The following is a 25,058-nucleotide window of genomic DNA, read 5'->3' on the forward strand; positions in this document are numbered from 1 at the left end:
GTGGATTTAAAAATGATGACATAAATGGTTAGACAATCATTTCCAGCATGGTGCCACATTCCTTTAAAGCAAAAAATCTTCCGTCACCTTGGTCTCATTGATGAGTTTGCCTTTATGAATGCAATTCTTCACCTGTAAAGGCTTACCTCCAGTCAAATATTTCTTCTTGAAGACTCTCTACTTTGCAAGGTTATTACACTCTAAATAATGACATTTTCATTGGCTTCAAATTGTGGGTTTAACTTTATTTTCTCCTAAAATTGTGAGCATGGGATGATTGCTCCCTTATTACCATTTAAATATTATTTCCTTATGGGTGATTCCATGAAAATTATGTATGGTCACATCCACTTCATCTGGCATTTCTCTTATGGACCAGAAATCTTCCAAATGGTTCTTTGCATATCATGATCAGATACATTGTTATTGAAATCTCAGGACCAAATCTCCCTTCTTGTCACATGTGTATGACTTGTCTTTTGATTTCCCAGTTTAGTGCTTCCTGGTTTAGGGTTGCTGTAATTATTGCACTCAGTAATTGTTCTTTGAGTATAACTCTTCTTAGCAAAGACCAGCCCAGGTTTCTTACTGTTGACATGGCTTTGACTTGTGTGTTAGTTCTATTAGGTTTCCAAGATAGACCAAGGAATCCATTAATTCTACCAATCAACGAACCAACAATCTGATTGAAAAAAAAATCTGTCGAACTAGCCACTGATTTAAGCCATTTTATATTGCATTGTTATATACTGTGCAATTACACTGGAATTTATGATATTGTACACTGTGGATTCCAGGCATACTGTAGATCAAATATTTTTTTTTTTTTTTTTTAGATAATTATTTTTTATTGAAGGGTAGTTGACACACAGTATTACATTACATTAGTTTCAGGTGTACAACACAGTGATTCAACATTTATATACATGATAATTCTAAGTACCAGCTATCACCATACCAAGTTGTTACAATATTTTGACTATATTCCTTATGCTATACATTACATCCCGGTTGCTTATTTATTTTACAATTGGAAGTGTGTACTTTTTCTTGGTTGTTGTTGTTAGGGCATCTCTCATTTTTATTGATCAAATGGTTGTTAACAACAATAAAATTCTGTATAGGGGAGTCAATGCTCAATGCACAATCATTAATCCACCCCAAGCCTAATTTTCGTCAGTCTCCAATCTTCTGAGGCATAACAAACAAGTTCTTACATGGAGAACAAATTCTTACATAGTGAATAAGTTACATGGTGAACAGTACAAGGGCAGTCATCACAGAAACTTTTGGTTTTGCTCATGCATTATGAACTATAAACAGTCAGTTCAAATATGAATACACATTTGATTTTTATACTTGATTTATATATGGATACCACATTTCTCTCTTTATTATTTTTAATAAGATGCTGAAGTGGTAGGTAGATACAACATAAAGGTAGAAAACATAGTTTAGTGTTGTAAGAGAGCAAATGTAGATGATCAGGTGTGTGCCTGTAGACTATGTGTTAATCCAAGCTAGACAAGGGCAATAAAACCTCCACATATGCAGAAGATTTCTCTCAGAACAGGGGGGGTGAGGTTCTAAGCCTCACCTCTGTTGTGTAGATCAAATATTTTATCTCTAGGTTATTACCAGTTTGATGAATTATTTGATTTATAGTGGCCTAACTCATGTGTTGGAATGTGGCTAGGATCTATAGGATAAACAGATGCAACTCGAGTCATCTACCTCGTAAGACTCCAACTTAGTATGTGGGATAGGAAATAGATTATAGTATAGAGGTGAAGGGCACTGGATGGTAAGAGGACACCTGAGATCTATCCCAGCTCTCCCACAACACATCTCTTTTAACCCATCTGGGCTTGAGTTTTCTCATCTGTACAGTGGACTACAGTTTCTGAGGCTTCTTCTAGCTCTGAAAAGTTAAGACTCTATCTTCAGTTGGAGATCAGCTGTCCCTTCTTGACTTTGGAAGATGGTATTGACTATTGAAGTATCCTTCATATTTCTGTTTCTTCTTATCTTTGGTTTCAGAATATAGTTTTATTCAGTCTATGGCAGAAAACATTTCTTAGTGAAATGAACTACTTTTTGCCATGTAACAGGGAATACATGATTAATTTGGTGGAATGACATTGACTCATTTAGGTTGCCTTATTCTTCATGATTTTATTCAGTCATTGACTTCTAAGACCTCTGGGAGCCTGTGCTCTACACAGACACTAAGAGTCTCTTCCCAGATTCTGGTTGCAGGTGAAAGAGTGATCTTCCCAACATGAACAAGTTAATCCCTGTGGTCCATTAGGAAGGTGACAGCCTGGGGAACTATTTGCCCATTGAGTGCACACGTCTGGAAAATTGCCCTTAGTACAGCAAATATACTGCTCTCAATTTTTCATCCACATCAATGAGAAGTGAGGAGTGGCCCTTTAGCAAGATGTAACTATGCAATAATGTAACAAAGCTGGCTAACAGCACTTCATTTATTACAAGGCTAAATGCTCATTACTGTTTGTAAAGGATGAATTCATAAGCTCTGCAGACTTAGAGTTTATATACAATTGATTTCCATTTACAAAGGCACAAAGTCCTGTTTTCTCTAAATGTCAAGCTTTGACTTACAAAACTCCCGTTTTCTTTTAGGTTGGTGTGTGTATGTGTTTAACTAGATGAGGAGGAAGGGAAATAGAACTTGAAATGTGAGAGAAGGGAAAACACATTTTCAGAAATTCTAAACAAACAAAACCCGAAGAACTGAGGGGAAGTCATGGAAGGTATTAACAGAAAAGACACACAGCATATACTTCTTCTTTTATGTGATTCTTCTAGGAGCAGAAGGGACTAGAAAGATTGGATTTTCTCAACAGAAGTGTAAATCTGGAAATTCTCAAGCCAGAATTGGTGTAATTTCATGCTGCAAAGAGGCACTTTGCTTATGCAATTGAAATAAAACATGAAGTGCCTACCTGGGTGTTTGCAGAGTAATTATAAGCAAATAAGACTAATTAGAAGCTTTCATAGTCTCTAATTAAAAGCTCGGAAGTGACACTCTGTGGTGCAACAATCTCCAGATGTTTGAAAGACTCACATAGAAAGGGTACACAATTCCTTACAGGGGCCTTCTTTTACTTCCCCAAGGCCAAAGTCCCTGTTATAAGAAGCACATCATTTTGGAAGCAGGTATCTAGTGTCTGGTTACACAGAAATCTAGCCCTTAACTATACATTTGGGATAATGAGTATAGGAAATAGGAAGAGGTTATATTTTAGTCCAGTTGTGCTTGGAAAATATCATTCGCATGGAATAGGAGCTTACATGGAGCAGGCTGAGGAACACTTTCAGTTGAAGCAAATGGAAACCTGAGGCACTTTGCTTAACCTTTGGGGACTTTAAAACATTTGGTTTTACCTACCCTATGGCCAGATCCTGTTTATAGATCAGATTGGGCATAGGAGAAAGTATGAAGTCAAGGGAGGAAATGGGCATGCAATGGGGAAGGGAGGGAGATGGACCTAGAGAGTATTATGCTCAGCAAAATAGGCCAGGTGGAGAGAGACAAATATCATATGATTTTACTTATATGTAGAATCTAAAAACAAAACAACATGAACAAAACAGCAGGAGACTCATAGACACTGAGAAGGGACTGTTGGTTACCCTGGGGGAGGGTTGAGGCAGGGACGTGGGGTGGCTGAGGGAGATAAAGAAGCACAAAAATCTCAATATAAGTTGGTTATGGGGACAGAAGTGCAGCATGGGGAATATAGCCAATGGTTCTGTAACATCTATGTTGACAGACAGTAACTGCACTAGGGTGAGCATTTAATAATGTAGGTAACTGTTGAATCACTGTGTTGTGCACTTGAAACCAATATAATATTGTATATCAACTATATTTCAATAAAAAAACTACACCTAAAAAAAGTTCACTTTGCTGAATAAGAATATTTTATAAGATAGGCTGGCCATATTCTCCCCCCAATCATTTTGATTGAAAAGCAGGAGTACTACTTTCTTAAACACACTTCATTTTTGTAAGTTGCTGTGGCAGTATAATATGGAAAAAATAAGGCTTCTTATCAATGTAAGCATTTCTAGGGTGAATCTTATGCAAAAATGTGGACGTACAACAATTCATGCCCTTGTTTCTTTCAACCAGGTTCAAAAATCATGGCTCTGTAAGTTTCCAAAAGTTTTAATGCTTTCTTGTATCTTCTTATTGTCGGGCATTCAGAGGTATGTCTTGGTTCTAATAGCTTTGGTAGAAACATGCTGAAAATAGAAATGAATATAAAACCTTTTGTCTTTAAGCTAATTTGGTATGGATTTGTGAGGCCTGAGTAAACTGGTAAATTAGTAAATTTCTTAAAATAATACAAATGACTGTAAGACACATAGGTAGAACAGTAGATTCGGAAAAAAAGGTTAGTGTTGTATTCCTATGTTTTGTAAAAGACATCAAGTAAGGCCACCAATACAGGAATTGGGTTCCTCTTTCGGTTTTCTGCTGTGATTTCCTATCAGCTTCACGATCTTGGACAGGGAGAAGCAAAACGCAAGATGGCCTTTGACTTTGTTTCCAACATGCTCAGCAGAGACACTGGCTGGAACCTGGGCTCAGCGTTCTTGCCGTGTGTGCAATGTAGATGCTCTGACTGGTGTGGAGGACGTGGCAGTGGGCTGATGAGTGTGCTGTGTGTGGAAGGGCTCATCGGGCGCAAGAGCCTCTGGGTGAAGGGGCTTCTTTCTGGCATGGCCTCCTTGTTGGCTTGAGCTTGGTTGCAGAGCTTGGTCTCACCCTTAAACGGGGTGGGGGTGGGGGGTCTCAAGCAACTTCAGAGAACTGAACAGCAGCTGTAACACTTGGGGCGACATTTCTTCTTTTTCTTGGGGTGGAAAATGGTGAGGATTGCTTCATCAAAAACTGCTTTGAGGCCTTTCTGGGTCAGGGCTGAGCATTCCAAGTAGCACTGTGCTCCAATCTTAAACACAAAAGAGAGAAAGGCATGAGAGGAAAAAGAGAAAGGCACAGGGTCCACCCTCTGCCCAGCCAGGCGCTACCCCTGCGGGTCCCATAAGCAGCCGGGGTGTTGGTTTGGAGTTTGTTTTTTTCTTTTTGCATTTCAATTCGCGTCTGCTCTCCTAATTTTTATATGTTTTACTTTCTGATATTAGTTGACACACAATATTATATGAGTTTCAGATATATAACATGGTGATTTGATAATTATATATATTATGAAATGCTTACCCCAGTAAGTGTAGTTACTGTCACCATACAAAATTATTACAATATTAGCGACTATTCCCTATGCTGTATTGCTCATCCCCATGACTTATTTTATAATTGAAAGTTTGTACCTCTTTATCCTCTTCACCTATTTGCTTGCCCCCCATCCCCTCTCCCTTACAGCAACCACCAGTGTGTTCTCTGTACTTACGATCTTTGTCTGTTTTGTTTGTTTGTTTGTTCATCTGTTCTCTTTATTAGGCTCCACATATAAGTGAAATCCTATGATATTTGTCTTTGTCTGCCTTATTTCACTTAGCATAATATCCTCTAGGTCTAACCATGTTGTCTTGAAAGGTAGGATTTCATTCTCTTTTATGGCTAATATTCTATTCTATATGTATATATATATAGAATATGTAAATATATTCTCTCTCTCTCTCTCTCTCTCTCTCTATATATATATATATATATAATCTCACAGTTTTATCCATCTATTGATGGACACAAGTTGCTTCTGTATCTTGGCTGTTATAAATAATGCTACAATAAACATAGTGTGCATGTATCTTTTCAAATTGTCTTCTTTGGGTAAATATCCAGAAGTGGAATTACTGGATTGTATGGTATTTCTATTTTTAATTTTTTGAGGAAGCTCCATTTTATTTTCCATAGTGGTTGCTTCAGTTTACATTCCCATCAACAGTGCACAAGGGTTCTCTTTCCTCCATATTCTCACCAACATTGGTTCTTTCTTATCTTTTTGATATTAGCCATTCTGACTGGTGAGAGGTGCTATGTCACTGTGGGTCTGATTGGCATTTCCCTGATGATTAATGATGTTGAACATCTTTTCTTGTGTCTGTTGGCCATCTGCATGTATTGTATGTTTTAACATACTTTAAAAGGCATTTTTTAAGCAGTTAAGACACCCAAAATATGTAAAAATAAAAATCATAAAATACATTTATGAACATAGACACCCTCCCTATTACTATTCACTTTATGTGTATGGCAATGATAAAATATTCTGTGCTTGCGGGGAGAACAGTGTAGCACAGAGAAGGCACATAGTGGATCTGTGGCTTCTTACTACACTGATGGACAGTGACTGCATTGGGGTAGGGTGGGGACTTGATAATATGGGTAAATGTAGTAACCACATTGTTTTTCATGTGACACCTTCATAAGAGTGTTTATCAATCATACCTTAATAAAAATAAGTAAAAAAAAATTCTGTACTTGTTTAGGGCTTTACTTCAAACTTCTGACTATTTTATTCTATGGTGTGTTTGATAAACACAAAATCTCTTTGAGAAATATAGAAATGCAGGCCAGAACATAAATTCTCACTTAGAAAACTGCAGATCAGAGCAGACCAAGTTTGGTAGTCAAATTCATGAGCTAGTTCATGACAGGAAGACTTGGGGTTTTAACTGCTCATGAGTTCAGTATGAGCCAACAATGTGATTGTGAGCCTTTTATTATTAAGAGCACCTGGAGAAACACTTCTATTATATGCATCACATGATAAGAATAACTGAAAAATTAAAGCAGATTCTGAAGAGGTTGGCTAGAAGGTGAGCTCCTGGAAAGCACAGCAGATAAATGACTAAAGCAGGGTAGCAAAATCACATGCCTCTTACAGGGTCAGTAGCTTAAGTAGATGATAGAGCAGGGTAGGAGCCATCAGTAGGGAGAGGTGGGATTGCAGGGGACAGTGAGGCTCACGTTCCCTCTGGAGCTGCCGGTCTTACTCAGCTTTAGACAAGTGTTGCCATATGGGACCACTGGTTCACTGTTGCCCATCTTTGTATTTTTCAAGAGGAATTGGACTTTTGGCTTTTGGGTTAATAATTACCAATTTTAAAAATATACTGTAGGCCAAGCAAGACAGTGATGTGGGATGTTTGGCAGTAACCAGCTAGTTTGCAACATGTGGACTAAAAGAACTTGTGGTTTAGCTTAAATAGTGTGGGAAAAGCCCAAGAAGGTAAAATGAATTGTTTCGAAACATCCAACTAGAAAGTGAAAGAACTGGGCCTAGAATCTGGGTCTCTTGCTGTGTGTTCTTCTATGTGTTCCATGGCAGTGGCTGTGACCCTTATCATTCAACTCTGAAAGAGGCTGGTCAAGTTGACAAGGAATGAGATGAGGTGGTCCACTCATTTGAAACCTGCAGACATGAAAACTAAGCATGACATAAATTGTTCTGGTTTGGGCCAGATATTATGTATTTGTTGCTCTTGTAAAGAATGGTTCCTTTGTGACCAAATGGAAAATACCCAGAGAAAGATTTTATGGTTTCATTTTGACCATGATTTGGCCTTTGCACTAGAAAATGGTTTTTTTATATGATTAAAAACAATTGGAAAAAAAACAATTGGATGCAAGAGAAGAATTAATGGTAGAGAAAATTTTCCTAATAATGTCATGAAATGTCATCCGTTACATTTCGGGATTATGGCCCAGACTTGATATGAACATGCGAAAAGCACACCACTCGAATAATGTGCCAGCTCTGTCAGTCATCCTGAAAAAATTCCCATAAAGTGCTGTGAGGCTGTTCTGTTCCAGTGGAATACCTCCTCACTAATGATCACAAGCCTCAGTTGATTCTGGAAATTACAGGGGAGCTGTGCTGAGCTCTGCTCACACGTGGGGTTCTGAGCTGTCTTGTTCTGTGAGATGGGCAAGTGCACTCTCTCTCTCCCCCAGAGGGCTGCTGACAGCATGTCAGAACTTTCCTTTTGATAGTGTAGGAGGGTCCCAAACTTGTCTTTCCCACTTCAGACATTTCTGAAGACAATGAAATAGTAGGTTAAGGCATTATTGTGTAACTGGGTTAATATAATGTTATTTTGTACTGATAGTTCCCAGAAAAGTGGCAGACAGATTTTGGGTGTGATTTAGAAAATATGTGTGAGAAACAGAGCTCAGTAATGAGATGAGTATTGTTAACCATATATCAAGTATTCTGAGGGTCAGAGAGGAGAATTCATGCTGGTTCAGGAAAAAGACAGAGCCATGTTACAGGGGTTGCTAAAAAAGCCATTTGTGCCCTTAAAGATGCAAAAAGGAAAACCATCCAAAGGAAACATGGCTTTTCTTATATATAAGCAACTTCATCTGGCTCTTGGAACAAAGTGACTTAAACAGTCAAGCCTTAGAACCACTCCATAAAGGCTCAGGATTCTTGGGTCCTTGTTTAGATACACATATTAGCCATCTGAAATATACTTTACTGAAATGATTTATTTTCAAGAAAAAATAGAGGTTGAGGAATGTAAACTAAGAAAACATTTTTCTAGTAACTCTAGAGTAACTAAAATGTATTGCCCCAAAGCTGGGAAGTTTATCAGAGGTGGACAGAACATTCAAGAATCTGACAAGAAGAAATTAAAAAACATAGAAACAGCAAGCAAACCCACAATAACTAAGCAAGTAGAAGGAACCCTAGTGCTGCCTCCAAGTCATCCTTGTGGAGGTGAGAGCTGCTACAGAACAGGAGAGAGTGTGACTGAAGGAATAAAAGTGAAGAGGTCCTCGCAGCTGCAGACACGTCTAGGATAGCACCCAGACTGATGACTAGGCCTGCTGAACTTGACCTCAGGGCTCACTGGCTCACTTACTTTTCATGGGAACTCTGTGAGGGAGGTCTACCACCATCCTCATCTGTAGCTCAGAAAACTGAGGCCCAGAGAAGTTAGGTAACCTCCATAAGGCCACATGGCTAAGAAAATTTCAGGGATTTGAATTTCTGTCTCCTGAGCTGTAGTTTTAACTGCTCTGTTGGGCTGCCTCTAGGAAATGTAAAGAAATGTGGTTGAAAGAACAAAACTAATGAACAAATGGAGATGTTGTTATGCACTCAGGGAGGATGAGAGAAGAGGGGGTGAAAGTAAGGTCTTTCCCTTGAATGGAGAAAAAAGATGTTATTAGAGTACACAGTAAGCTGGTGTGTAAGGAATCAGTGAATAACAGAGAAGTTTTTTATTTCTTATTTAAGAATTAGGAAAGGTACACAGAAAGGGCAATTCGAGCACCAAGGAAAGGAAAAAGAATCTAATACTTGTGAAAGAAATTCCATCTCAATAAATCAGCATTATGATCAAATTGCTAAAGGGGAGAAGTGTTTCTAGGCTGGGTGGGTTTGCTGCTGATTTTTCTCAACACTATAAAGCAAAGATGACCAGCTCACAGGTGGATAATATGAGTGCGCTGCTCGAGTTCGGTTGATAGGGAGTGGTGGGGGTTGTGGCAAACTGAAAGTTATATACCTTGTCTAGAAGATTGATTAAAGGTTGCAGCTGATGAGCAAATGCTGGCCTAGTGTCGCCAGACCTTCTGATGTTTTGAGAAGCCAGAAATGTGAATATTTATGTAAAGTTTCCAAATTGTTCAATGTTGGCCATTATTTAAATCACATAAAAAATACCTGTGTGGACTGGTCAAAACATTTGTGGGTAAATTTGGCCCATCACTTCCCAGGGTGCTCCCTGTGTTTTAAAGGAAGCCTTTGCAGGTACCAGTCTCCCTATTTGGAACTTTTTCCCCTCAGTTCCCTAACTTAATCTACTGACAAACTTGTCCTTATCTTCAAACCTGGCTCAGATATTAATTGCTCCAGGAAATTGTATCTCAATCCTTCTCCCCTGAATATGTCCACCAGCCCCTCCTCTCTGCTTCCTGGGTACTCTGTGCATGTTTGCGGTCAGATGCATTCAGTTGGCGTGCTTTTGCTGTCCCCTCTTTTGGCCTGTGTGCCTCTTGAGGATGGGGCTGTCTCTCCCTCATCTCTGCACCCTGTGGTGAAGCGGCTGATGTTCAGTGACCAGGGGAGATAGAGGAAATGGACGACACATAAAACGGGGGGGGGCGATGGTGACTTTCACAGTCAAGAGGACGGCATTAAAGACTCCAGTTGATTAACGTGACTGAACCTTGATTACATGATTTTTGCAGCAATTTTGCTGCTTTAAACCCTATTGGAGCATGTTAAAAACCCCACAGCAAACAGGTGCTAAGACAAAGAGGACAATAATAAAGGAAGGCACAGGGTGGAGAAGGTTGCTAAGCAGGAGGGGGCACGAAAGAGGCCAGGGACCAAAAAAGGAAAAAATGGTTAAGTGTTTTATCAAGAAATGTTTTAGGAATTCTGAACTTAGAAAATCATGTTTAGGGGGTATCCAGTGGAGTTGGGAAAAGAGTAACCTTGGGCTGAAATGTAACATAGCATCTGGCACATATTAGGTGTCCAAACAATTATTGTCAAATAAATCCAGTAGCAGTATGGACATACACAGAGGAGTAAAGCATGGGAAAAGTAGGCAGAGGATTAAAAAAAACTCAATAATGAAAAGAAGAGGGAGGATAAAACAAGTGAAAGGATAACAATGAATATGTATTACAAATTTTTCCAAAATATTTATGTACACATGGCTGACTTTGGAGTGTAGAGAAGTATAAATCTGTATGATATGAAAAATGCCCTTTGAGACCAAAAAGAGATCGATGAAAAATGCTTTGGAAAATGAAAAATACTGAAAAAAGGGAATCGGATACTGAAAAAATCTGATCTTGCACAGCATTTAAGCTCTGGGGAGAATATGCACATTAAAATACAGGACTTCAGTATATATAAAAAAAGAAGCCCCAAACCTAAGGGTTTTTCTTCAGATTTTAGGAGGGAAGCAGAAGAGAGTGGTGGTTACAGCACAGTTTCATATTCTAGCTCTGCCACTTCCTAGCTGGGTGACCTCAGCCTCTCCGAGCCTCAGTTTCCTCTAGGACAGCAGGGATAATAATATACACACTTCAGGGGGTTGCTGTGAGGATTAATTAAGACAAGGCATGTAAAGTGCTTGGCACAAAGCACACTACAAACACTGCATAAATGCTAGCTGTTATTATAAACTACTTGATAGCAAAGTCAGGGAGTGGAGAGACTTAAAGTGTCTCTATAATTACATGAATTGTGATGAAACAAGTTAAACTCTTGCTTGGTTTTCTTTTAAATTGGATTTTGTTAGCTAAACATGATTCTCTCTGTATCTGAGAGCAGTTGCTAGGAGAAACTGGCAAAAAGGCAATAAAGTGATGATCTCAGCCATTGTTCCTAAAATAAGTATGAAATGAGATGGGAGGCTTTGGAACGATTTCTTTTCAGAGGGAAGAAACAACTTCCCAAATGGGAAGTCAGGCTAGGTTGCTGACAGGATGATGGTGGGAGACGGGACAGAAGCAAGGGACACCGAGACCAAGTCCCTGCAAGAAAAGCTGGTGCTGAGCCTTCTAGGCCTCCTTGTTGTGAAAAATGTGTAGCTAGGTATCATATACAATTATTTATAAAGCTATGTATTTATGTACCTTAGCGAGAGAATTTAAGGCTGACTGTTTGAGGAAAAGGTAGAAGGACCTATAGGCATACACCCATTTTACAGGAGGAAAAATAAATGGTTGGAGGAGATAGTTTATACAACAGTCAGGGACACAGGGGTGATGTCCACAGAGCTGGATTAGACTTGTTTGACTGTGTTGCTATCAGTTGTGTGAATCAAACATGTTTATCTTCCTAAGACTCTATTTCCTCATTTGTAAGAGACAAATGCTATCTTCTTAACAGAGTTGACATGAGGCAGAAATGAGACAGAGCTTATGAAATGCTTAGTATTCTAAAAACTCGATGAATTCTAAAAACTTGTTCTAGTAGTTCTGATATTAACTATTCATAGAAGTAGAAAGTGTTTAGTCTCTTAAGTATTTGTGAGATGTTCTCATGTGTCACATCCACAAGAACAGTTTTATTTGGTTCATTTCTATTTGAGGGTATCACTTAGTTTTGGTGCCTATAGGAAAGTTTTAGTAAGAGAAATGCGTACATTTCAATTCATGGAGAATTTATACTTAATATTATTCTTGACTGGTTTCAAAGAGTGACTCCTGACTCTGCCTGGGGATGCATTTTGCAGGGTCATTGGGTTTGTGCCTAAATCAGTGAGGAAGTGGACTCAGGTCATGGAAATGATTTGTAAGCCTCCTCCATCACAAATGACCTCATCCTCTTGTGTCCATTTTAGTGTCTGCTTTTGCACACATCTTGGTGGTAATTTGCTCTAAATACTTTCCCCAACAAAAATCACTATTTATGTTGAATGTTCGACTTGCAAGAATGAAGAAAGGTCTGTGGAAACAGCTCCAAATGTGAGCAAGTTGCTCATATCTGTCAAGTAGCCACTTGTATTCTCCAATTAGTTATCTTTCTGTCTATGTTAGTGTTCTAGATGTTGTGACATAATCCAGCCTCTCTAAAGGGCCATTCATTACACAGTGAGAAATATTGAACAAATATAACCCTGCAAGATGCTAATCAAAGAAAATCACAAAATGCCTTTTATGGGGTCATTTAAATGAATTACACTGATAATAAGCAGTGAGATATACAAATATATATCTAATGACTCCCTTTATTCACAGTAAATTTGGCATGTGGATTTTCTAAAGGATGTTAATGCAAATGATAACTGCTTTAGCTGTTTAAATTCACCAAGTTTCATTCTTAATGAGAAACAGACAGTACTGGTTGACAAGAACACTAACCAAATGGTCCCCTCCAGCCTTACTGGAACGGAGAGGGGGGTACAAAGCAGAGAAGATTCTGAACACACTGCACTTTAAAGCAAAAGCCTATGTAGCTTACCCATTCCACAGCATACACCAAACTCCCCTCAGCATACATTTAAAATTAAATTCAAATCTGACTGTACCGCTTTTGCAAGCTTCACACCATGCTCATAAGTGAGAGGTTTCTCTTTCATATACAGCAAGCGGGCCAAGGTTTTGGGGTCATCGCGGAGATCAATCTGGTAAAAAATACAGATGGGATGAACTCATTAATTTTTTTCAGACCTTACCAGATACTTTAAACTGTGATGCACAGTTGATCCAGTGCAGGGTTAGGGGTACTGACTCCCCCATGCAGTTGAAAATCCACATATAACTTTTGATTCCCCAAAACTTAACTATTGACTTATCGCTGATCAGAAGAAGCCTTACTGATAACATGAACAGTGTGATTAACATGTATTTTTGTTAAGTGTTGTATACTGTAATCTTAGAGTAAGCTAGGGGAAGAAAGATGTTTTCTCAAATTTTCACAAATCTTAAAACATTTTTCAAATATGTTTATCAGAAAAAATCTGCATGTAAATGTTACTGCACAGTTCAAACTTATGTTGTTCAAAGGTCTGCTGTAGTAGAGATGTTTTTCCTCCTTAACGAAATATGAAGTGGCGATATTTTCTTTACAGAAGCACATATAGATGCCTGTATTATGTCTAATAAAGTGATTTCTTTGTGAATGTAAACATCAGATTTTCCATGTGCATTCCCTTTAAAGCAATCACCCTGTAAGCAGAGGACTTCAATGATTCTGTGGCAGTTTCAGGTGTTTTTGGTATTTCCTGTTAATTTTGGGACCCCCAAGTATAAATAAAAGATGATCAATCAGCCTTATTACCTTGCAGTGATGACTTATTTGAACCCAAGTTATTACTCATTTTTTTAAATAGTTTATTTCCTGACTCCGAATACACTTTTTTTTTTTTTTTACTTTTCCAAACCAAATATTCATCCTTAAAGGGATGAAGATACGCCCCCTGTGAGGATAGTCTAATGACTGTGCTGCAGGCTCTGGAGGCAAGTCCTGAAGAGGAATTTCCAAAGGACTTGCTGAAGGAATAAGCATTAATCTTTTCACAGATAGAATGACTTTGAAAATAGCATCTATGTTTAGATTAGCTTTGATAATTTAATTAAATACTTTAGTTGCTTTAAAATCTCACTGTGTTTGTGAACCCATGTGTAAATGAATGGGTGTTAATGTGGGCACATAAAGCCTTGTGTTTTAAAGAAAAGCCATATATTCATATATCAGGGTCCCATTTATAACCATATTGCTGAGCTTTACTAATTTGTGTGATTTTTTTTTTTTTGGCCTTAATTGTTCAACATAGTGCCCATCAGTTATAAAACAGGCTTAAATCACACAAAGATGTTTGATGTGCCATCACATATTTTGGCATCAGGGACCCGGGCTCCACCAATAATGCCAAACACTGTCATCAGGAATCAAGGCAAAATATTTCATTTAAACCAACGCATAATTATCTTTCAGAGCAGAAGCATGAACTGTACTCTGTTTTATGAATTTTGATTATCCACATCTCCTCTAGGAAATATTTCTTTCATTTATTTGTTTTTAAAATTTCTCTTTGTCAAGCAGAATGTAAAGTGAGAAATAGAAAGGCAAGAAAGCCCTTCAGTGTTACTACTCTGCCTTTGGGTAGTGATTTAGGTTTAACATACAGAAGAACAAAATCCTTTAAAACTACGAAAAGTTGGAACAATCTTTAATACATTTGTGCTTACCATTAGAAATTCAAATTACGGAGTTTATTAGCTTTCAAAACATGTTAGAGGCTTTTACAAATCGCTGGTTTGTTTATGTGGTATGTTGGTTTTAACTTTTCTAGGATCTGGAAGATCAAGGGGCTCAAAGGAAATGGAGGAGAGAGAATCTGTCTTCCTTCTCTGGGGGTGTTGTGAAGGAGTTTCCGTCATAATACTCCCATTCTGATTCTGTGGCCATTTTGACATTCACACCTATTTTGTGACTTTCAAACAATTGTGGATTTCAGATATAGAAAATTTTAGGTAAAAGTATAATAGACATCCCCACCTCATTCCTCTGGTTCAGGGCTGGAGGAGGGTATATAATTCAAAAATAACTTCATTTGATAATAAAAAGCTGAGAGAGATTAATTTTTAAAGGCCACATCAAAACTTCCTGCTTACTATTAAATAGCTCTGTTGTCTTGTCAACTATGGGCTAAATGATCATGCAGATCTTAAGAATGGCTGTTTATGGGACAGATATATCTCAGATACTCTTCTCAGGTGTTTGGTAGAAGAGAAAATTCAAGAAATTTCTAGGAGGTCTTTCCTTTTTTGCTGTGTCCTGCCCCACCCACCCCACCCTGCCATCACCAGCCTTTTAACCTGGGTCCCTATGAGGACGTAAGGCACGTGAGGCATGCAGTCCTTCAGCTCTGGGACCCATTCCTCCTGGACGTTGTGGTAAGAGGCAGGATTTACGACAGAGAAGCAGATCAAAAACACATCAGTGTTGGGATAGGAGAGCGGCCTCAGCTGGTTGTAGTCCTCCTGCAGGAAGAGCAGAGAGTTTGAACAGCCCGGGTAAGAGGGTCTCCTGTGGCTCCACGGAGTGACACAGGCAAGATTCCACTGCGGGGCCCCGACCAGTTCCTGCCCCTGCCCTTGAGTCCGGTGGTTCCCTTTACATAGTACTAGAAATAAAGGAGCCGTCAGTCAGGAAAACCCCTTTTTGTTGTGTATAGAGATTATGAATTGGTCTAAGAGGAGCTTTAAAAAATATTTTTAACAGCTTTAGTGAGATAATTTACATACCATAAAGTGTACCCATTTACTTTGTCTCATTCACTAAGGATTATTACAATTTCTCCTGTCACTTTGAAATTATGTTGTATTGAATATAGACTTAAACTAGCGGGCCATTGGCCAAGGCACAGAAATCTGTCCATATATGATTTAAAAAATTTTGTAGAAATTTAATTTAGAATAAGCTAACTAAAATGCAAAGCAAAGAGTTGTTGTCAATCATGTGCTACAATATTTGAAGAAATATATTTTGAGAGGGTTTAGAGCTCAGAATTTGGGATTTGTTTCCAAGTTTACCTAGAGGTCATAGTGTGGCCTAATAAATAAAATGCCAGATTATTTTCTCCCCCAAAATTTACATGCAGACCAGAATATAAACGGAAGAGTCATGGTTGGAGAGTTCCCTGCTGCAGGAGGCATGTCTGCATGTTCTGTTTTGGGGGGCGATGATAAAGACAAAATACAGCACTGGCTCATCTCAACTTCGGGAAAATATCTCAAAGTCTCTTTTATGGCATGTAAAATGCTTTAGTAGGTTTAAGGTAAATTCTGCTATTGCAATAGGAGATTTTATATATTCATAGAATTTAGTAACACATAAGCAAAAAGTAATTTTATGTGTATTTATATTACACATATGTACATACTACATTACATACATGCCCTCACACACTACAATGTGACATATGTACTCATACACACTACACTTCACATATGTATACATATCACACACATGTACACATAATACATGCATGGGGCAAACAACCAAAGCAATCTGTCCATATTTATCACATACATGTGTACACAGACATGGGCAATATATCAACTCATTTATTAGGGTCCTGACTACTCTTCCTAACATTTAAAAAAATTATAAATCTCATATAAGCTCACTGTAAAAATTCAAAAATGACATATAGTAGAAGGGAATTAGTATTCACCCCCTATCTGATCACTAGTAGTTTTTCCTTTCTTCCCAGAGGGAGCCATTACTTAACGGTATCCTTCCAAGTATTTTATATTTACCTATGTAAATACATGTTTACTTTAAGAAAGGTAAATTGATTATATAGTTCATATTGTTGTGCCACTTAAGAAAACCTAATATGTCATGGATATTTTAAAATACCAACCTTGCTATCTTTCTATTGTCTCTAATACTGTCTTTATAAGGAGTACACACAAACATGTACACATATTTTGGGGAAAATGGAAGTTCCTATGGCCAGGATCCTCACCTCACCCTAAACTGCTTGATGATGTAAATGGCCTACTGCTAGGCTGTGGCTTCCACACCCACAGGCAATGAGCTTTTACTGACACTATATAAAGTGCTCTGCCCAGTACTCTGGGCGGAGGCAGAGACGGAAGTGGATTACAGATCTACAGACTGTTGGATGTGGACGTGATTCTAGTACTTGACCTGCCACCATGAGAATAAAGCTGGGTATAAACCCTTTTACCCCAAGAATGTTCTGTTGTCATTTCTCAGTCTCACGTTAGGGTTTAGAGAAGTTCAGTAACGGACAAATGTTGCAGAGCTATTAAATACCAGGGTGGAATATTTAGCCTGAATCCAGCTCTAACTCTGAATTGTGAGTCTTTTTTTTTCCTCAGCTAAGAATTTTAAGTGACAGAATAAGTATCTTCTTGATATTTCAGCTATCTAGGAATCTTAATATAGACTCATGCTTTACCCAGGGATCTAAGAAAACTTGCCCACAGCAAACTTGCTTGGGGCTGAGACCCTCAGGCAAGACACATGTGACTAAAAGGAAGTCCCTTAGAGTGTTAAGTGTGGTCAACTCTGGTGGGTGGCACGCACAGATCTACTGTTTAGCTACTGCAGTCATGTGAACTTAGCTGGCACACAGGCTCAGTTCACATGACTGCAACTATTACTATTGCTAATACTATTAAAACTTAAGCAAGGTTTTTAATTACCCAAACAAAATGCAATGTAAGATGGCAACAGTGCTGAAAAATCCTAAAGAAAACTTAAAAACATTTTAAAATTCAGTTTTTGTGGCTCATTTACTACAGTTCCATTGAAGCAAATAAGTGGGATTTGGGTGCATTGCTTGGGTGCAATGAGTAAACATTGGTCATCCTGGGCCAGGCCTAGTGGTTGCATCTCAGCTGAGTTGTGCCTAATCTGTGTGTTGGTTGGGGGTGGGCAGTGTGGTGGGAAAGAGGACAGTTCATCTTTTGTCACTATTCTGTCCTTTTTACACAACTAGCCCTGTAAGCCAAGCCTCTTCCATGTCTCTCTGCCTCTCTGTTTCCTATCTGGCACTTTTCCTTATGGAGCAGCTGTGAGGCCCACAGGCCAAGCACTCTCCTTCCCAGGCTGTAATCTATGACTGTTCACACCATCGTACCACTTGCACTCTACCACTCCATCCTCCCATCTGGATTTTCATAACTTGATCAGGGACTGTGTTCGTTTTTTTCTCTCTCCCCACTTGTATACTCTGTGTACAGCCAATACTCCATAAATGCCATTGACTGCTTGGATGCTGGGTCTGCAGTAACCTGCAAATGAACGCGTGGTTTTCCTGTGGGTCATTTATAGCAGAGTTGTCATTAGGATCACCTTGGGAGCTTTAAGGGCCCATCCTGAAGTCCTGTTAGCTGACCACCTGCCTCTTCCCCACACTCTGGGGCCAATGAAGTCAGAATCTCTGGAGAGTAGGCCTGGGTATCTGGGCATTCTGATTTAATTGGTTTGCAGTTGGCACGAATTGCCTTATCTTCATCTTCACCATCAACCTGAGGATGTATCAAGGGCTTAATACCCAGGCATTGTTTCAAGCATTATCTTGTTGAAGACTCACAATAGCACTGGAATGATGATGCCATCAGCACCCACATTTATAAAAGAGGAAGTTAGGGTTTGGAGAAGTTCAGTAACAGACCAAAGTTGCAGAGCTATTAAATACCAGGGTGGAATATTCAGCCTGAAACAAGCTCTAAGTCTGAATTGTGAGCCTTTTTTTTCCCTCAGCTAAGAATTTTAAGTGACAGAATAAGCATCTTCTTGAGATTTCAGCTATCTAGGAATCTTAATATAGACTAATATAGACTCATGCTTTACCCAGGGATCTAAGAAAGGCAGTGTTAGGCCGTGTGGGTTTGTATTTCATGGCCTGCATCTGCTAGAAATTTCCACCAGATGGCAGCAGATACTGTCTATTTAAAACCTCAAAGGCCTCCTTCTCATCCTCTCTCTCTCTCTCTCTCTCCCTCCCTCCCTCCCTCCCTCCCTCCCTCCCTCCTCTCTCTCTCTCTCTCTCTCTCTCTCTCTCTCTCTCTCTCTCTCTCTCTCTCTCTCTCTCTCTCTCCCTCCCTCCCTCCCTCCCTCCCTCCCTCTCTCTCTCTGTCTCTCTCTCTCTCTCTCAGAAATGTCACAAAGAGATGCGGTAGGAGCAAATAACTGGGAGTCTGAAAGGATCATGTTTGATTCTTTTCCCAGAAGCTATTAGAGGAATTCTGCTTATATGGAAAAGTTAGGAAAACCATTGTTTGCGGGACAGATGGAAAGAAGGAAGGGGAGAGGAGCTGGGTATTTGGCAAGCGGGCAAGCCTTCCAGCTGAGGGATGCCACCTGCGCCCTTCGCTGGGCTTTCTCCTGCTCCCTGGCCCAGATCTCTCTTCTGTGGAAACCTCAGTCTTGTTGTGTAATTCCATTTAAAAATATTTATTAATTGCCAACTGAATGTGTAGCACTGTTAAGGATGCTGTATAAGGTGAATAGGAATTGGCAATCCAGTTTGGGGAAAGAAAATGAAAATATGGGAAACAATTCAGTTTTTGTGAGAGTGAGACAGGTGCAGTGTGTTTTGCTCTTTCTTTGCTCTCCGATAACAGAATAATGTAGAATATTTATTTGACTGAATTGGAAAAATACAATTTCAAGGATGGTATTACTGGGAGCTGGTTAGGAAGGCATGTTTTCAGGCCCTGCCCGGCCTCCTTGAAGCTGAGGTCCTGGGGGAGGGGCTGCACCGTCTGTGTCTGAGCAAGCCCTCCACGTGACTCTGTTGCAGCTCAAGTTTCAAAACCACAGGTTACTGTGTTTTCCTTTCCCCCCACCTAATTTTATAGTTTCAGGAACTGTAGAGAAAATGAAAGTTTCTATGACCAGGATTCTCACCTGACCCTGGTCAGCTTGCTCACTGCACACGTATGGGCAAAGAAGCTGGGTGGGAGTGGCATGGGGGTAAGGGAGGATTTGGGGCAAGGTAGGCTTTTGAGTACTTTCTGCCCAACTTTACTCTGAAGGCAGGAGAGTATTTGGTTTGAAGGCAAATATGGTGCTCTGGGATGACCATGAGTGGACTGTTAAAAGAGAAAAGTTCAGGGACAGCCTTAGCATTCAAATGGGCCAACTTCCGGCTTCCAGATACGTCCGGAACAGCCACATCATGATGGTACAGGTCGTGATTAAGTAAAACTACTGGACCAGGCTTTCTCAGCCTTTATGTCCATTTGGGTCTCCTGAGGATCTTACTAACAAGTGCAGATTCTTATTCAGCAGCAAGTCTGGGATGAAGCCTGAGAATCTGCATTTCTAACAAGTTTCTAGGTGCTGCTGGTCCAGGGCCCACACCTTGAGTGGCAAGGAAGGTTGCATGGACCACTTCCTCCACCCTGTATCCACATTAGATTGGAAATAGAATTCTGCCTCTAAGACCTTCTGGGTTTAGTAACATTTATCCCAAATTTTTAGCACAAATATCATTTCCATTTTCTCTCATAAGTACTCACATCTGTCAGGCTTAGTTCAGAAAATTCGGGCAACACATATGGTGGGAGCATATTAGGGAGACACAGTCTCTGGGTTCAAACCTCAGCCCTGCCTGTGACCATCCTGTGACCTTGCATAAATTCTTCCTGCCCCCCTTTCCTTACCTGTCAAATGAGGAAGATTATAGTGCTGGCCTCAGAGGGTTGTGAAGAGAATAGAATGTGTTGGTCTTTGGAGACCACTTAGAGCAGGGTCTTGAACACAGTAAGTGCTTTAGTGGCCAAGAGGACATCCACTATCCCAGGTCAACAACAGTTGTAAGTGTCCTTAGCCTTGTTGCACACTAGGGCTGAATCTGAAATTAACTTTCTCTACATGGAGTAGTACTGAGACCCCAAAGTATACTCTGATTACACCCCTCCATCAATATCCCTACAGTCCCATTTTTTATAATTTGGGGAGAGGTAAAATCACATCCTAAGGTTACTCTTAACCAATAACTTGTCCTGTGGGCAAACTTCTTAATTCTCCAAGTTGTACATTTCTAAAACCTTATTAAGATGCATGTGAGCAAGGAAGGTTGAATTGCTCATTGAGGAAAAGCATTTGTTTTGAGGTTTTCGGCAAACTTTCCATAGATGGTTGCTGCCAGATTCTGTGCTCCCGATGGCCCTGCTGGGTCAGCCAATAGCAAAGAGGAAGACTTGTGTCCTTCCAAGTGAACCCTGGATTGCCATTAATGAACCCCAGCTGTTCTTGCCTTCCTGCCTGGCTTCATGCCTCTGCAGCCCTTGGAGGAAAAGGAACCTCAGAAATCAGTGCCAGGTGAAGACATGCAGTGTACAGTCCTGGCTGAGTGAGGGCTGCAGCTGATGGCCTTTCTGCTCCCACACTCCTGCGGTCCCTGGTGACAGTTGAGCTGCTGTGGGCTGGGACAGACACCGTTCTGTGCTTGCCCACATGCAGACAGCCCCAACCCTGGGGAGCTTGTGTGCACAGAACTTAGGGGTTTTGCCCTGTTGAGAAACCAGGCTCCTGACTCAGGGAGCATCTCATTCCTCCCTGGCAGTGCTGCTGCCATTGTGCAAATGTTGCCTTTGAGATACACCCATCTTGGAGTTTGCCTGAGAGGCTACAGTCTGAGCAGGGCTCTGCCCACATTACTTGTGTAGATGCGGGTCCACTGAGAGAAGGAGGCCAGACATCTCAGTGCTGTGGCTGGCTCCACTGTAGGTGGCTGGCAACAGGGTGGGAGGATGCCTGGCTCTGAGCCATGACCTCCCTCTCTCAGTCGGGCAGTCCTCAGCTGGCAAATGCCCAGGCTTTGCCGCACCATCCCCATCCCAGCGTCCTACTCTCCTTGGTCTCTCCTGACACACTCCCAACAAGCTGGCTTGCAAGGACATCGTGGAAAAGTCTTCTCTGGGACTCTTTGTAGCTGAGCCCTAGAAATCCATTTCAGAGAGACTTTCAGTAGTACATTACTGGGGGCATATGCCATACAGCATGAGCTGGCCTGACCTAAATAGATTTGGCTTACAGGTCTGGCCTAATTGCCTCCCCAGTGTGAGCAGAGGGATAATGTGCAGAGGCACCCTGTGAAAACCCTCTCACTTCCCTGCCTAACATACGTTTTTGGAATTCTACCTAAGCAGATGATCCAGAGTTCTGAAGACTCTTTGTTTTCAAAGGATTCCATTCAAGTCCAAATATTAGTTTGTTTCAGGGGGTTGGGAAGGAGCTAATATTAAATAGCAGCTGCCACGTACACATGCATGCAACTTCATCCTAAACTGTGCTTAGCAAATGTCTGGCTGGCCTGGGGAGTGCCAGGAGTGTGCCGCAGGTGGGGCTGCTGGGGCTGAAGTGATGCCCAGTGCTGACTTGGTACAGAAAGTGGAAGCGGCCAGTTCAAATGAGTTTGTCCAGGGTTGACCTTGATGGTAGAAATAAGTTCCTATCACTTTACTTTTCAGAATGTGCATCCTGAAATGGTCTTCGTCAACTCTAATCCACAGGCAGGGTCAAGAAAAAGACAAGGGGCACTGTTCCTTGGCTTATTCATGTAAGAAAATCTGATTATTCACAGCAATGCGGAACTCTATAGCCCAGTTCAGAGACTTATTTCCTTTTTGTGGTTCAGGAGTCAATCAATTGGCTTTGAGATTACTTCTCTTTCTTGTTAGTAACTCTGGCCAAATGAATGTTTCTGAATTAGTTATAGATGTTCCTTAGTCATGTGACCTCAGCAACATTCGCTAGCATATAACTGAGGAGGGTGGATTATCCTACCTGAGTCTGGGAATGGAAATTTTGGGACAACACAATCTCCTAAATTAAATTTGTTACAGAGCCTATTGGCAGAGTTGTAGACCAATGGGAATCATATCAGGTAATGGATATGTTCTGCTGCTTTTCCTCCTGATGTTAGGAGCAATGCTTCCGCCACTACAGACTTCTAGAGCAGTGCTTCTCAAATTGTCCTGTGCATACAGATCACCTGGGGATCTTCTGAAGATGAATTTTCAGATTCAGTAGGCTGGGGATGGGGCCTGAGAATCTGCATTTCTAAAAGGGCCTCCCTGCCCCCACCCCAGTGATGCCAGTGCTGCTGGTTAGTGGACCATTTTGAGTGGCAAAGTTCTAGAACAGTAGTTCTCAAAAGATGGGGGATAGACCAGCAGCAGCTCTACCAGAAAACCTTTTAGAAATGCAAATTCTTGGGTCCCATATCAGACCTGTAGAATCTGGGGTGGGGCCCAGGGGCTGGATTTTAACAGGGCCAGCGGTGAGTCTGATGCCTACTTAAGTTTGAAAACAACTGTTCTACAAAATGAATTACCTGCCACCTTTTAGTGTAATGCATTCCAATATCTAGCAATCTTTTACTGCTGAAAAGTCTTCCCTGGGTTTAGCCTCAAATCATTCTGCTAAATTACTCCAGGTCTTCTAGGCGTTCTTCAAGTCATCTTTTTAAGGACCTAATCATAGAATTTTAGGCCTAGAAGAACAAGATGTGTTCTGATTCTTTTTCCCCATGTTGTATGCTCCCCTATGAACCTTGTCCACCTCTGAGCTTTCAAAGTAGCTGGTGGACAGAATTAAAGTGAAAGTCACGTTGAAGCTTATCTATGACCCATTTGTTATATGTTATCAGTGCTCATCACCTTCTCTTGTGTCAGAGGTTTGGGTCATTGTGCTTTCTTCAATTTGGAGTTTAAAGATATTTTTACACCACCTTAGAGCTTCAACTCCTATACTAATGTTATTCAAAAATTTTCCTAAAGAGGACAGAGCAGGGGGAAAGAATAATTAAACTCTACAAGAGCTTTTAAACAGTTGTATTAGGTTTGAAATTAAACAGAGGTCTGGGGAGGTTGCTCTGGGAGCAATTAATGCACAGAAGCTAACAACTGTCAAGGATTGTTCTAGAATAGGGGACTACTGGATGGGCCTTAGGGGCACAGAGAACTTTTTCAGAAGGCAAGGGAAACAGAGTTTTGAGTCAGGCAATAGTGCTTGCTGCACTGAATTTTCAAACTGGACTGTATTCATCAAATCTGACTATGGGGGAAAAGGATACTAACTCCTCCCTCCTTCACGCTGTGAGTTCCTGCTGAATGCGACACCCTAATAACTATGTGATTGAAAATGAGAGTAGGCAACCCCAGCCCCAAAAGCAGTGTATCTCCATTTGCTGGAATGCTTTTTGGTGGGGGGGCACCCATCAAGCATGAGCTGTACTGAGGCCCTCATACCTTAGCTTGGAGGAGACAAACTGATCTCCCCATTTGGGCACCTGGGCATATCCTTTCCTAGCTGTGTGTGTCTTGGTATTGATGTCAGGGGTCTCCTCTACTCCCCGGTTCCTGAGAGTAGCTGGTCATCTGCCAAAGAGGGGGAATTGGATACTCTTAGGAGCCTTGAGTGTGGTGCTAGATTTTCCAGGATCCCCACTGTCGAGGCCTGCCCAACATGGGTCTCCGATGCCCCACAGGCATTTATATAGTGGCCCTTGCAAAAACACACAGAAATCCCCAAAACAAATTCCATTAATTTTTTTCTCTAGTATAGAGCTTTCAAATTAGCAAAAAGACATGTCTTCAGATAACTGTGCAAAAAGGCCTAGACAAGTACGTAACTACAAATAATTACCAGGACACTCATAGTGGGAAAGAGCATGGTCTAATGTTCACTCCAAGGGACTTAAGATGTGTGAATTTGAACAGACTGAACAACCTGCTGATTTTGATCTAAATAAATGATGCAAGACATATGGTAACAAAAGCTCTACCAAAGAAATTGGGCTGCAGCCATCAACTGCTTAAGCACTTCCCCTCCAACTCAGGAACTTGTAACATTAGAAACTTTTCATAGTGGACTTTGGGATACAAAGAATGAAAAATGAGGTGGCATGTTCACCCAAGTAGAGCATGTGACAACTGATTAGGTGTCCATGGTTCTAGTCCATTGCCTTGTATCTCTGGGTGACCAAGTTCTGCAACTTGAAGATTCATCTCTGATAGAGAATGCTTCAAGAATCTTAAGAGAATTTAGAATCAATCCTCAGTTATTCAGGAGTTGACTCTCACT

The 25,058-nt window shown here is 40.5% G+C and overlaps 1 protein-coding gene across 2 annotated transcripts in view; it reads right to left on the reverse strand.

Moving 5' to 3' along the window:
• Positions 1-2,471: 2,471 nt before the first annotated feature.
• Positions 2,472-25,058, reverse strand: part of RHOJ (ras homolog family member J) — an 84,508-nt gene continuing 61,921 nt past the window's right edge. Inside the window, exons 3-5 of one of the 2 annotated variants that reach the window (XM_036896281.2) lie at positions 15,296-15,460; positions 12,973-13,098; positions 2,472-4,988 (exon numbers count right to left, since the gene is read on the reverse strand). In XM_036896281.2, coding sequence (XP_036752176.1) covers positions 4,842-4,988; positions 12,973-13,098; positions 15,296-15,460 — 438 coding nt within the window. In that variant the 3' untranslated portion in view covers positions 2,472-4,841. The remainder of the gene's footprint in view (positions 4,989-12,972; positions 13,099-15,295; positions 15,461-25,058) is intronic. The other variant, XM_036896282.2, reaches the window with a different exon arrangement.

This window comes from Manis pentadactyla, chromosome 11 (genome assembly GCF_030020395.1).
Source record: "Manis pentadactyla isolate mManPen7 chromosome 11, mManPen7.hap1, whole genome shotgun sequence".
In the NCBI taxonomy this organism is placed as follows: Eukaryota; Metazoa; Chordata; class Mammalia; order Pholidota; family Manidae; genus Manis; species Manis pentadactyla.